At 39.9% G+C, this 11,986-nt stretch overlaps 1 protein-coding gene across 1 annotated transcript; it reads right to left on the bottom strand.

Annotated features, from left to right (window-relative positions):
* Positions 1–1,675: 1,675 nt before the first annotated feature.
* Positions 1,676–11,499, bottom strand: LOC139737148 (uncharacterized). Its single transcript, XM_071647827.1, has 6 exons — positions 11,353–11,499; positions 6,510–6,586; positions 5,284–5,456; positions 3,449–3,598; positions 2,685–2,789; positions 1,676–2,257 (listed from the first exon to the last, which is right to left on the bottom strand). Exons 2-6 carry the CDS (start codon positions 6,580–6,582, stop codon positions 1,676–1,678), a joined length of 1,083 nt encoding a protein of 360 aa, XP_071503928.1. The 5' UTR covers positions 6,583–6,586; positions 11,353–11,499.
* Between the last annotated feature and the right edge of the window lie 487 nt (positions 11,500–11,986).

Below are 11,986 nucleotides of genomic sequence, written 5' to 3'. Positions count from 1 at the left end.
ATTTCATCAGAGGGAGGGAGGACAGACCCCATTATAAGATCGCTGCTGTATGCTCCTGACCAGCACCTGACAATGTTAAGGAGCTGAAGTCTTTCCTTGGTTTTACGGGTTACTATAGGAGATTCATCATAGCGCTGACCTGTGGCCTTGATGCTTTTTGTAGCTTGCCTATGTGGGGAAAAAGATTTTGCCCTCTTGGAGGAGAGCTATAATATGACATTGGCCAGTTGAGATGTTTTGTAGCGGTTGCTCTCATATATCCGACTGCCATAGTCCCTCACGTAGACGTCCCCCCCCCCCCCCCAAACATATAAGGCCATACCCCAGCTGGCAGTGGACCCTATCTACTGATGATGACCAGCTGAAGGCATCGCTCTCCATCGCCTGAGGGAAGAACCTAACATCACAAGTACACTCCATATCTTCCATGCTTTAACACAAAATTGAATTCTGTAAGCCAATAAAATTCTCAACTTCCAAGGATCACATTATCTAACGACATCGTTGCTTGAGATAAGATCTGGAATTATCAGAACACACCATTGTTCCAGTGTTACATGATGTAAAATAACAAATTCCCCCCCCCCCCCCATAGTAATTTATACATGTCTTCATTGCCTTGTGTCTTTTGAAGTGTTTGCAGCTTTTGTATTATCCCTCGAGCTGCGTCTCGATATTTAGAGGTACACTTTCCGGCATTTCACAATTGTGTGAACACACGTTGTTACCGTTCACTATTACGATTTTACATTCCAGCTTAGTCAACACAGCTGGACTAAGTCCAATAAATTCTTTATCTTTAACTGTAATTGGAGTGCTTATGTTCTTTTAACTGTTATAAATCTCCAGTTTAATAAATAATCCCGAAATTGACCAGGTTAGTTCAAAACCTGCGACACACAAAACAGAATACTCTTCACTGCTTGACAAACACAGTTGCCATTGAGACCTCTGAAGGCAGTACTGTATGAAAATCACATACAATAACTTCATTGTTGATCAGTCTGGATTTCAGGTTGATTCCTTCCATACACAAAGCACACAATTCCTATGTAGCAAATGGACAGAACAAAAGAAAGGAGCATCTCTGGGAAAGAGCTGCAGCCTGCCCTTTAATAATATTTAGCCAGTAAACTCCATTATTAATCTCTTAACCTTGATTTTCCTCCCTCAATTCCTTTCACTGCGGAGATTCCTTTTGACCACTGAATATCAATTTTTGGTTATAAAAATATAATTTGTGATCGTCATTACTCCTTGAGAGAAAGACTAGCTGTATTGCAAACTTCTTGCTGTACATAGGAGTACTCACAAAAACATTAACATACCAGTATATCAATGGTTATCATTTTGAAAATATTTCACATACACTCATTCATATACATTGTACACATTAGCAAAACAATATTTTTTTTCTCTCTCTCAATCAGGCACATATTTACAAACATTTCAAGCATTCATACACTTTCTAACTGAATGGATCAAGGTTTTGATTAACTACAGCAAGATGGTGATCTTCTTTGGTGGATAAGAACAAAATTTACAAAAAAAAAAAAAAAACTCTTTGGCTTTGACAGAGCACCACAAAATACTACAGAATACTAGTCATACCAGGAATACATGTGCCCTCTGGAATGTAGAGCAATAAATACTAAGATTCAACCATTGTGTACATTCAGCACAGTTTTCGCTGGATAGAACAATCAATTTCTTTTTTTGGAGGGTTACAGTAGTGCGCCCACAGGTAGTCGTGCAAGTCCAGGTGGTGGATCACGTCCGCGAGGCGCTTGAAGGTTGCCTCTAGGCTCACATCCTGGCACCACCCGTGATCAAAGTTTCGGTAGAGGAGCAGCGAGAGCAGCGAGGCCTCGTACTGGTGGGTGTGGTCTGATGTCCCATTGCTCCGGGGGTCCAAGTTGATGGCGGTGGAGCCCTGCGGCGCGATGCACCGCCAGTTGCTGGCGCAGTCCATCATGGGCTTCCAGAAGCGCCGCTCCGTCTCCGAGTTGTTGACGGCGAGCCACATGTGTGGGACAGCGCTGTACGCCTCGGGATGCGACGCGACGAACCTTGCCGCCGAGGAGCGAAAGAAGCGGAAGAGGCCTGGGTGGCTGACCTCAACCGTCAGGTTGGCGGGGTTTGTTCTGGCAAGGATGCCATGATGTTTCTTGAGGTAGGGGATGATAAAGTTGATGGGAGCACGAAACCGGACCTGGGGACTAGCGTAGAAAAAACCTCCATACTCCTTCATAACCTCCTGCACAGCAAAGTCAGATACACAGAGGTCAATGCAAACTGCCTATCTTTGCATCATGCTGATTCCATTATTGTAAACTAGTATATGCGGTACATGCACTATCATATATTACAACATGGTAACAATACCCATGGAACAATAGTGTGTAACAAAGTTCATATCACTGAAACTTCTAGCTACTTGATACTAGTGCAAATTTGACTTGTTTTAAATCAGCTCCTACTGTCTTTATCTAATGCATCACAAATTATTCAACTGTAAAACATTTTACAAAAAAAAAGAACAAGCATACCATCAGTACAATGGAGTAAGAGAAGAAAATTTCAAAGTTTGTGCATTTCTTCTGAAAAAGGGTAAACAATAAGGGGGCACCATGGCAGCCAATAAATGCATTTTTTACAGCATCTCCAAATACTGAACATCTTACCCTAAGTGCAAAGATTTTCCAAGCTCCATTCTCAAGGCGAGAAACATGGCGAGGATACCGCGTGAAGTTGAAGCGTCTGACTTCCACATTGCACATTTGCTGCATCTGCAGAGTGGATCGTGCAGAGGTAAGAAAAAAACAACAACACCAAAATCACTTAAGTATCAATGAATGTCAAGTCCGCCACAGCTGAAAAGCTGCAACCATGCATGCATGCATTCTTGCAGTTTGTCGTAACTGCACACAGATGATCACTGTAAGGTGAGAGCTGAAGTGAATCATTTGGATAATGGGTTGTCAAGTCAAGTGCCGCCTTCCTCCACCTCCTCCTCTTCACTACTTACAACAAGCATGGTGCTAACATGGTAAAATAGTCCATCGCATACACAATGTACTCACAGGAAAACTGGGCAAGGGTTGCCGAAACCCTGTCGTTGTTAACACATGTGGCTGTTGCACTATTTAGTAAATGTCATCAACTGGGCATGTGGTGCCTTACAAGAAAGGGGCCATTCACAAGCCAACAAAATCAACTGAAAATTACAAGGAAAAAAATACCTGCTCCTACAGCTGTACTGCATAGTTGAAGAATATAACATCTTTTTAATTGTTTTTGTTTTTATAATTCTATCAAGATGGCTGGATAGCCCATATTCAGCTGCACTAGCTGATCTTCAATAGGGCCCAGTTTTTACGTAAACAAAGTGAACTACCTCATCCATACTCCACTGCTCTAGATTTGTCGTACTGAAAAGGAAACTGACCTGTTTCACAATTTTGGGATGAATGCCCAAGTTGTAGACAATGATCTTCTTGACAGGCATGTGGGCTTGAACGGAGGCTATCATGCCGAGTCCCACATAGGCCCTGGTCTGCTTAAAGCCAGTCACAACCACAATGTGCTTGTCAATCTCCTACAGGTAGGATAGTAGGGAGAAAACAACAACAGTTGAGCAAACATGTTTGATAAGCACAAGTAAGAGATTTCAAACATTGTGGTACATGCCAATTATTTTGATGTATCGCACTTGGGAGCGCAACACTCATGATAAGGCTGTGTATGGTAACTGACAAAATACGATTTACATTTGTGCAAACCCTAAAACGCTAAAAGACTTGTACTATCCACAACAGATCAGTACTTTCCTGAGGGTTACAACACATTGAGGTCTGATTTTCATATTTTTCAAATAGAGATGTATTAGTATGGTTGATAGATTTGTGGTTACCCTACATGCATCTTTCTCTTGATCATGATACATATTCTTCTTCTCCTCTAATGCATTATTATAATTGTTACTATCATCTCCACTATCATCATCATCATCATCATTCATATGGTCTTCAACACCATCACCAGTATCATTATCATAATTGTTATCATTTGTCCTATCCAATTATCATCATTATAATCAAGGTAGAAGATAATAGCCACACACAAAACAAGCCTAAGGGAAAGCACTACGATTCAAAAAAACTATTAGGTTTAAATTCAGAATCTTTAACAATGTTCAAAAGAAAAACTTAAAAGCAAAAGAAAAGACAGCACCCTCCATTGGGACAATTCTCACAGACTAGGACACTACTGATGAGACTATTGCCCCATTTATACAGGGTATTTTGAGCACTCCAAAAAACACTCCTGAACCCCTCTGAACTCTGTATGAAAAGAAAATCACGTCCCAGATCCGCCTAAAGCTATGCCCCTCTCAAGGCTAGGCTTAGGAGCGCTCCCAAAGCACTCTTGTCTAAACTGTCTAAACCAACATTTAGAGCGCTCCAGGGGTGGAATGTAGTGCACCCTGCATACAGTCTGTATGTGATAATTTCCTGCTCACTCCAAGGTCACCATGACAGTTACATTTGCATGCCCCTCTGAGCTGGTCTCAGCAAGCAGTGATTCCCTGTATGAACAAAGGGGCTTAAAGGGGAAATCCAGTCCAAATATAAGTTAGTCTGATAAGAAAGAGTAAATATTACAAGTTCAACAGTAAAATTTTGATAAAATCAGGTGAAAAATAAGGAAGTTATGACATTTTGAAGATTCATCAATTTTTCAGGAAACAGTTCTTGAACTGTCAATATGAACATGCAAATGGCAAAGTTAGCATGTCATACCCTCACGACTTCCATATAGTTTGTACATGAAATTTTGACATTTCCAGGTTTTCATTCAAATGTAATTATGCCTGAGGCTCAAATCCTGGTATATCCAACAGATCACTATTCTAAAGTTATTCAATCAGGAGTAATATCATGTTTCAGACTTCAATGACAGACACATTAAATTTTCGTCATTTTTTTTTTACAGGATCAGTGGAAAACTGTGAGGTAATGACATGGTTAGCTCACTAATTTGCATATTTATATCCGCTGCACAAGAACTGCTTTGCATAATTTAGCAAAACTTCAAAATGCCATAATCATGTCCTTATTTTTCATCCAATTTCAGTCAAATTTTTACTGTTGAACTCGCAAGATTTTACTCTTTTTTATCAGACTAACTTACATTTGGACTGGATTTCCCCTTTAAAGTCAAAGCGCTTCAGGAGTGCTCCTGGGCCCAACTTTGTGTAGAAATGAGGTATTCATCTCATACCTGCCAGGGCGGCATCTCCACGGCGATGTCAATGGGCTCCTTGCTGGCGCTGACATTGTTTGTGATGGGGTAGTTGAAGTAGACCACTCGATTGGGATCCCTGGTCACTTGCTCAAGGAGGCGGCGTTCTCGGCTCCGCAGCTCGCCATCCTCAACATCTTCCTCCATGAAGGCTGCCATGGATGACGTGGATGACATTGATGATGATGATGGAAGCAAAAGTAATGATGATGCCAATGATGTTGATAATGATAACAATAATGGTGATGATAATGGTGATGATGATAATGATGATGATTACAACAATGATTATGGAGATAATTTCGACAAAAAAAGAGAAATTGACCATCATTACAAAACTTCAATTAAAGTGATAATAGTTTCAGCATGCATGTTTGAAGCAATACTCACATAATCATCCTCAGTAATCTACTTTATCTTGGCTTCATTTCTGATCTAACTTTTTAGCAAAATTGTCTTGCTAACTATGAAAAATATCACAGATCAGAACTGTGAGAAACCATTGAGGATTATTCTCAATTGGTTGCATAGAAGTAAGCACTGGGGAAAATGTTCACCATGTGAAAAGGCAAAATCTGGTTCTCCAAACCATCTTTTATCATGAGCATGACCAGTGACAAACAGCAGAGAGACCGAGATAGCTCTCCCTCTTCAGATCTTAAAATCAGAAAAAATCCTCCACAAAAAAATAAGGACTGACCAGCGCACAACATAACTTTGACGATAAAACTAAATGACTGCCACTCTGCTGAATTGCATACTGTAAAAGTGGAAATTTTCGTGATGTTGAAATTTTTGCGCATTTTGCGCAACCAGAAGCTAGCATGAAAATAAAAAAATGTGAATATTTTTGTGTGCCATATGTTCCAGTAGTTGATGTCTCTGATTCTGCGGAATTAAAAACACGCAAAACTCTTCTTACCCAGCCAAGCGCGAAAAATTAGGTGCGCAAAAATATCCACTTTTACAGTATAAATCCAATTTTGACATCCTCTCCAATCATGCTTAATATAATCTGAACTTTTTGTAAACATTTTCAAAATAGAGATATATTTTTGGCATAATTATGCCATGCCTGCCTTACAAAATGCATGCACCTATCACTCTTGCTTACAGGTATAAAATTTCTCTCTTTTTTTCCAATAACCAAGATAAGATTAGGATTTACTATGGTGGAATCAATAGGAAATGTATGAATACCATACCATAAACATACACCAGTACTCCCAACACTCCCAACACTGTGAGAAGAAGAAGACTTCTTGCTTTCAGCCTCATGGTTCTGCAATGTTAAAAAACAAACATAAGATAATGGTGTGAGTGCATGATTACTACTTTAAACCTATGCAGATTCTTAAAACTTACCTGACTGAATTTATATTGCTAAATGTGTCACTTTCTCACCTTAGATGCAAGCTCCTGCAAGTTTGTTACTAGTGATTGCTTATCCTGGGAATATTTCTTTCAAAATTAAATACACAACATGGGCACTAATTGTTTCATGACAGAGCAAGATAAAGAAGACTAAAAGAGTTCCCTGAATAGAAAGAAAGACCACAAACACAACATGAGAATATTTAATATTCATCAATTTGACACAAGGTTCATTTCTTGCAGAATAGACAGCAAATAAATTTTAAAGATCACTTGAGAAATTTCAGCACACAGATTTGAAGTACCATAGTTAAATGCCACAGCTAATGTCAACAGCCATATTTCAAAGGTAAACAGTCATTTCAGCACAGAGATAAGAATATTTGCACAACCAGACGGAGGTCATGTATCTCCTCATAGCTCAATTATATTCTATACGAAAGAAAGTTAGAACAGATTGTGTGTGTGCATGTGTGTGTATGTGTATTTTCTAGTTTAGACCAAACCTATCGGGCTTGTATCATATGGCAGATGATCAAGACCCTTTGGCTTAATACATGTACTGGTTAGTGATAAGGTTAGAGTAAAGATGAAGTTTAAGGCTAGAGTTTGGGTTACTTGGGGTTAGGTTTATGTTCAGGATTAGGATTAGGGTTAAGGTTAGGGTCAGGGGAAGGGTGCAGGGTAATTGCCCAAGGGGTATTTGCCCTAGACCCCTTTCCCACACAAGAGGTTATTATTGATTGCCCCATGCAGCAAAACAAATAGATTTGTTTTTTTACATATTCATGATTATGGAGGTAAGTGATAAAAAAGTTGTTCTCCTCAATGACAATGAGTAGACTCACATGTATGCTTTTTACACAAATGGAGTACAAATGGAGCATATCACATTTTCCATGAACTAAGACACTTTCAAACTTTGCAATATACCGGTATGTTAAAAGTAAATAGACAGTCTGTGCACTCAGTATCGACGAGGCGCAAAAACTGCTCATACAATGGTGTAGTTCAGTACATCCCGTGGGATTAGGATGTATTTCATCACATACAGTGTATACAAAAGTGACTTTATTTTCATAACTTTTAAAGGGTGTGTACACTTCTGGTCGAGGTGTAGATTTAGCTTTTAACATTTTGCGAGATATTCAGAAACCAATCTATGAGATGCAAGGGGGAATGCAGTTCTAAGAGGTATCAAAAGTTTATTCGATGAAAATCGGTTTTGAAATGGCTGAGATATCCAAAAACAAGGTGAAACAAAGAGATCCTAATAAAGTTGTGGCATGTCGCCTTTTATCATTAGCACTTTTTTGGATATCTCAGCCATTTGAAAACCAATTTTCATCAAATAAACATTGAATCCTTCTTAAAATTACATGCTCTTTCATATTTTATAAGAGGCTTTTCATTATCTCCCTTAGGAATGTTCAAAACATGAATCCCTACCTCAACCAGTACTGTACAGTCCCTTTAAGACTGTAAGATTGGGATACATGTATTTTATTTACATATTGTACTAGTATTCAAGAAATTAATTCACACACACACACACACACACACACACACACACACACACACACACAATACTCCTTAACAGCACAAATACACTGTACACTGTACATGTATATCCTGTCTAACTGACATTTCTTAAGATTGTGAAAGGAGATAATAATCATTCCTCATTCAATTTCTGTAGTCATAATCATATTAATCATGAATTCAGCAAGAACTTGTCTTCATGTTATGAAGTTACTGTTCTAAAGACAGAAAAATCTCTACAGAACTGCAGAAGGAAGAGAGTGGGAAAATTTAAAAAAAAAATGGTCTCGCTATGCTACTCTAGCATAGGGGACCTATAGGGGATTAACATAAATATTAGTAAAATTCATATTTTGGAAGAGGTTCATCTGATTGGTAAATCTCTAATAAAAGTAAATTAGTTCACAATCAAAAATTTTGATTGTGAACTATTAAATGAAATTCGTTTTTAATTTATAGTTGGTCTATGTCCAATGGACTGCACCTGCATATTGCCAAATAGAAATGCGGCAATGCAATAGCAGAGTCTAGAGCCTAGGGGTGTTATTCTGAAAATCTTCCTGTAAGTTTCTTCCCATCAAGTTTCTTCCTAAGTCAGAAAGTCAGGATTACAGGAAGTATCTAGGAAAGACAAAATTGGCATTCTGAAATTTCTTCCTCTAGAGGAACTTCTTCATGCAAATTAGGCCATCCTTATCCCTGCCGTCTTTTCTTAAGCAAGCCAATACAAAATGTTGTAGCAAAAGGGACCAACCAATGATAATCACACATTATTATGACATATGGTTAAATTACACGTTAGCACAGCATGTCCCCCTCTGGTCTTCTTCTCATGCCCATTTCGCGCATCAAAGTACATGTTGCGCACAGTGAACGACAAGCACCTATCACAGTGTTTTGCAGCTTGCTACAGACTGTATATCTTAACAACGTACTTAGGGCAGGGATGGGGCTTTCCTTAATATCTTCCTAAAATTCTTTCCTAGTGCATTCTAGAAGTAGAATAGATCTAACGTTACCAACTCCTTCCTCCGTCAGAAATTTGCATATCTCATCCTCATTTGCATATTCTCTATGTTTCTTCAGTTAAAGGGACTGTGAAGTATTGGTTGAGGGGAGGAGTCAGGTTTATAACATTCCTAAGTGAGATAATGAGAAACCTCTTATGAAATATGAAAGAGGCGAGCATGTAATTTTAAGAAGCATTCAACGTTTATTTGATGAAAATTGGTTTTCATCAAATAAAACTTTTGATTCCCCTTAGCATTGTATGCTCTTTGACATCTCATAGAGTGGTTTCTGAATATCTCGCAAAACATTAAAGGCACATGGTCCCTGTGGTTTAGTCAAATGCGTACGCGGGCGCCCGGCGCAAGTTTCCTATAGAGACCTACGTTATCGACTCCTCTTTAGCGCTTTTATGCTGTGGCCAACTTCCACGAGTTCGAAGAAGTCCGATCCACTGCAGCCAGTGGTCCAATCACAGTTCGGCTCATGATTCGGCTGAGGGGATGACAGCTTTAGCAAACTTCTTTTATGATGTCATAATAAGAAACACATATGCACGCACCCTGGCATTACTACAGACTGCGTGATGCGCAGAGAAGACAAAAAAAAAGTCAACGTTATTTAGCAACACCTACGCGCTTTACTCTTGATGACAGCTCAACTTCGGCAATCTTCGTATCAACGCAAACGGTGATCGGCAGTATCATCAACAGCGCCCTCCACACTACCGGGACTATGCGCCTTTAAAAGCTAAATCCTCAGGCTCACCTCAAACAGAACTGTACAGTCCCTTTAAGTTTAGAAAAGTTAGGAGGACATTTAGGAAGAAACTTAGGAAGATATTCAGAATATCACTTAGGAAGAAAATCCTGACTTTATAGGAAGAAATTCAGGAAGAAATTTTTTCCTAGGAAGGATAAGATTTCAATTCAGAATACCACCCTACCCTATAGGGCTCACACGGGTAAATAATTCGGTCACTTAAACTTTTTTGCAATATTTTTCAGACTAAAATGATACATACATACATCATATCTACCACAATGTATGTGAAATATATCAAATTTCTTTAATCTCAATTTTCATTTTGTTAAATATCATGCAGAATTTCACAAAATCCCAAAATATATTACCTTGAAAATTCCCAAGAATACGGTCACCGCGACCAGTATTCAGTCACGCGATATGCGCGTTCAAATTAGTCAATGTGTGTTCAAGGCAGCTGGAAAATGCGCCACGTGCTACCTTGTTGGCGCAAAAATTGCATCGGCGATGTTAGCGCCCGTTGGTGACCAAATACTGGGGAATTGGCACTTGCATTCAACCCTTGTACATTGAGACACTGTATCGGCACGTACGGAAATTTTGTTTTTCTTTTGTGTTTTTGAGGATACCATCACACTCCAAGCTTGCCATAAGCAAAAAATCCCGCGAGAGAACGGCGTATATCTCAATTTTTAGCGCCTTTTCGGCGACCCGTACTCTTAAAACTGGGCTCAATCCGCGCGCGCTTTTGGAAAGTTGCGCCAATTCTGCACTTATGACGGTTAAAATTTGGGATTTGGGATGGATTTTTGGAGGGGGCTAAGGGAGTTTCCTGTTGTGAATGAGTGTGCAAGTATGTGAATTGATGTGATTTGCGAGTGTTGTAGCTGTTGAACTTACTGGCTGGTGACAAGTGATAAGTGACCGAATACCCGTAAGCCGTAGCTGACCGAATACTGCTGGTACCCTTACCCTATAGTCCCCCAACACATGCATGTAAGCTTTCATCTTCCAACCAAAATGCAGTTTGTAGAGGAATTCATACCGGTACTCAATATCTACAGCTATTCATTAAGTTTTTTGCCAAACTGCATCACTGATTTTTAATGAATTTTTTTCTTCATTTATTTTGGTATCTTTGGTACAAATTTGTGAAGGGGTCTTAGACATTCCATTTATTTACAGGTGTGAGCCCTATAATAGGACTGTACTGCTAGCTGCCTGTGATATTGCGTTATTCATTACAGTCCCACACGTACTGTACCGTGTTAGCTATCACACGATAACTCTCTGCACGCTCCACTGTTTTTTGGTTGTGAAGTTAAAAACGAACGTTTCATGTACTGATCACATACTTACATATGTGGTTTTTCGCTTCAGTTTCTTAATTGCAGCACGGACTTCGTATCAATGGTACCCATGAGCTCGTTTAAAAGCGTATGTTCAATCGGATGACGTGGACGGTTGTCTTCTCTGTCTGTGCAAGTTCCGGATGCAGCATCTAATGACGCTCGCTGAGCTGCGCCCACTAGCAGACTAGCTTACATACCGCATGCACCCATCCATCCATACACAAACAAAACGGGCCACGTACTACCAAGTACTGTGAGTAGTAGGTGAGCAAGGGGAGGGTGGGGGGAGGGGGAGGGGGAGGGGGAGGGGGAGGGGCGGCGGGGGGGGGGGGGGGTCAGTGTATTTACATAAATTGGTCTTTTGTTAAATGACTGACAGTTGACTGTTAATTGTCAGCACTGCATGACAACTTCAGGGGTGTATCCAGGATTTTTTCTGGGGGGGTCGTAATCAATTTTTTTGGACCTTTACCTTTGCGAGGGAGCGGAGCAACCGAGCGGGGGTGGGGGGGGGGGGGTGTGGGAGGGGGGTGTCCCCCCTCCCATGGTAGGGAGTTTTTGAATTTTATATCTTAAAATGGGGCCATTTGGTGCATACAAAAGTGACTTTTTCGGCATGGCAGTGCGGCTTGGAAATAAGG

Source organism: Diadema antillarum, unplaced genomic scaffold (assembly GCF_040938485.1).
Source record: "Diadema antillarum isolate AM-2024a unplaced genomic scaffold, OU_Dant_1.0 seq00000682_RagTag, whole genome shotgun sequence".
Lineage (NCBI taxonomy): Eukaryota > Metazoa > Echinodermata > Echinoidea > Diadematoida > Diadematidae > Diadema > Diadema antillarum.
This window is presented reverse-complemented; position numbering and strand designations above follow the sequence as displayed.

Coding starts and splice junctions, on each gene's coding strand:
- LOC139737148 (XM_071647827.1), bottom strand. CDS start 6,582: ATGAGGCTGAAAGCAAGAAGTCTTCTTCTTCTCACAGTGTTGGGAGTG. Junction 3,599..5,283: donor TGGAGATGCCGCCCTGGCAG/GTATGAGATGAA, acceptor TCCTACCTGTAG/GAGATTGACAAGCACATTGT. Junction 2,258..2,684: donor GGAAAATCTTTGCACTTAGG/GTAAGATGTTCA, acceptor TTTGCTGTGCAG/GAGGTTATGAAGGAGTATGG.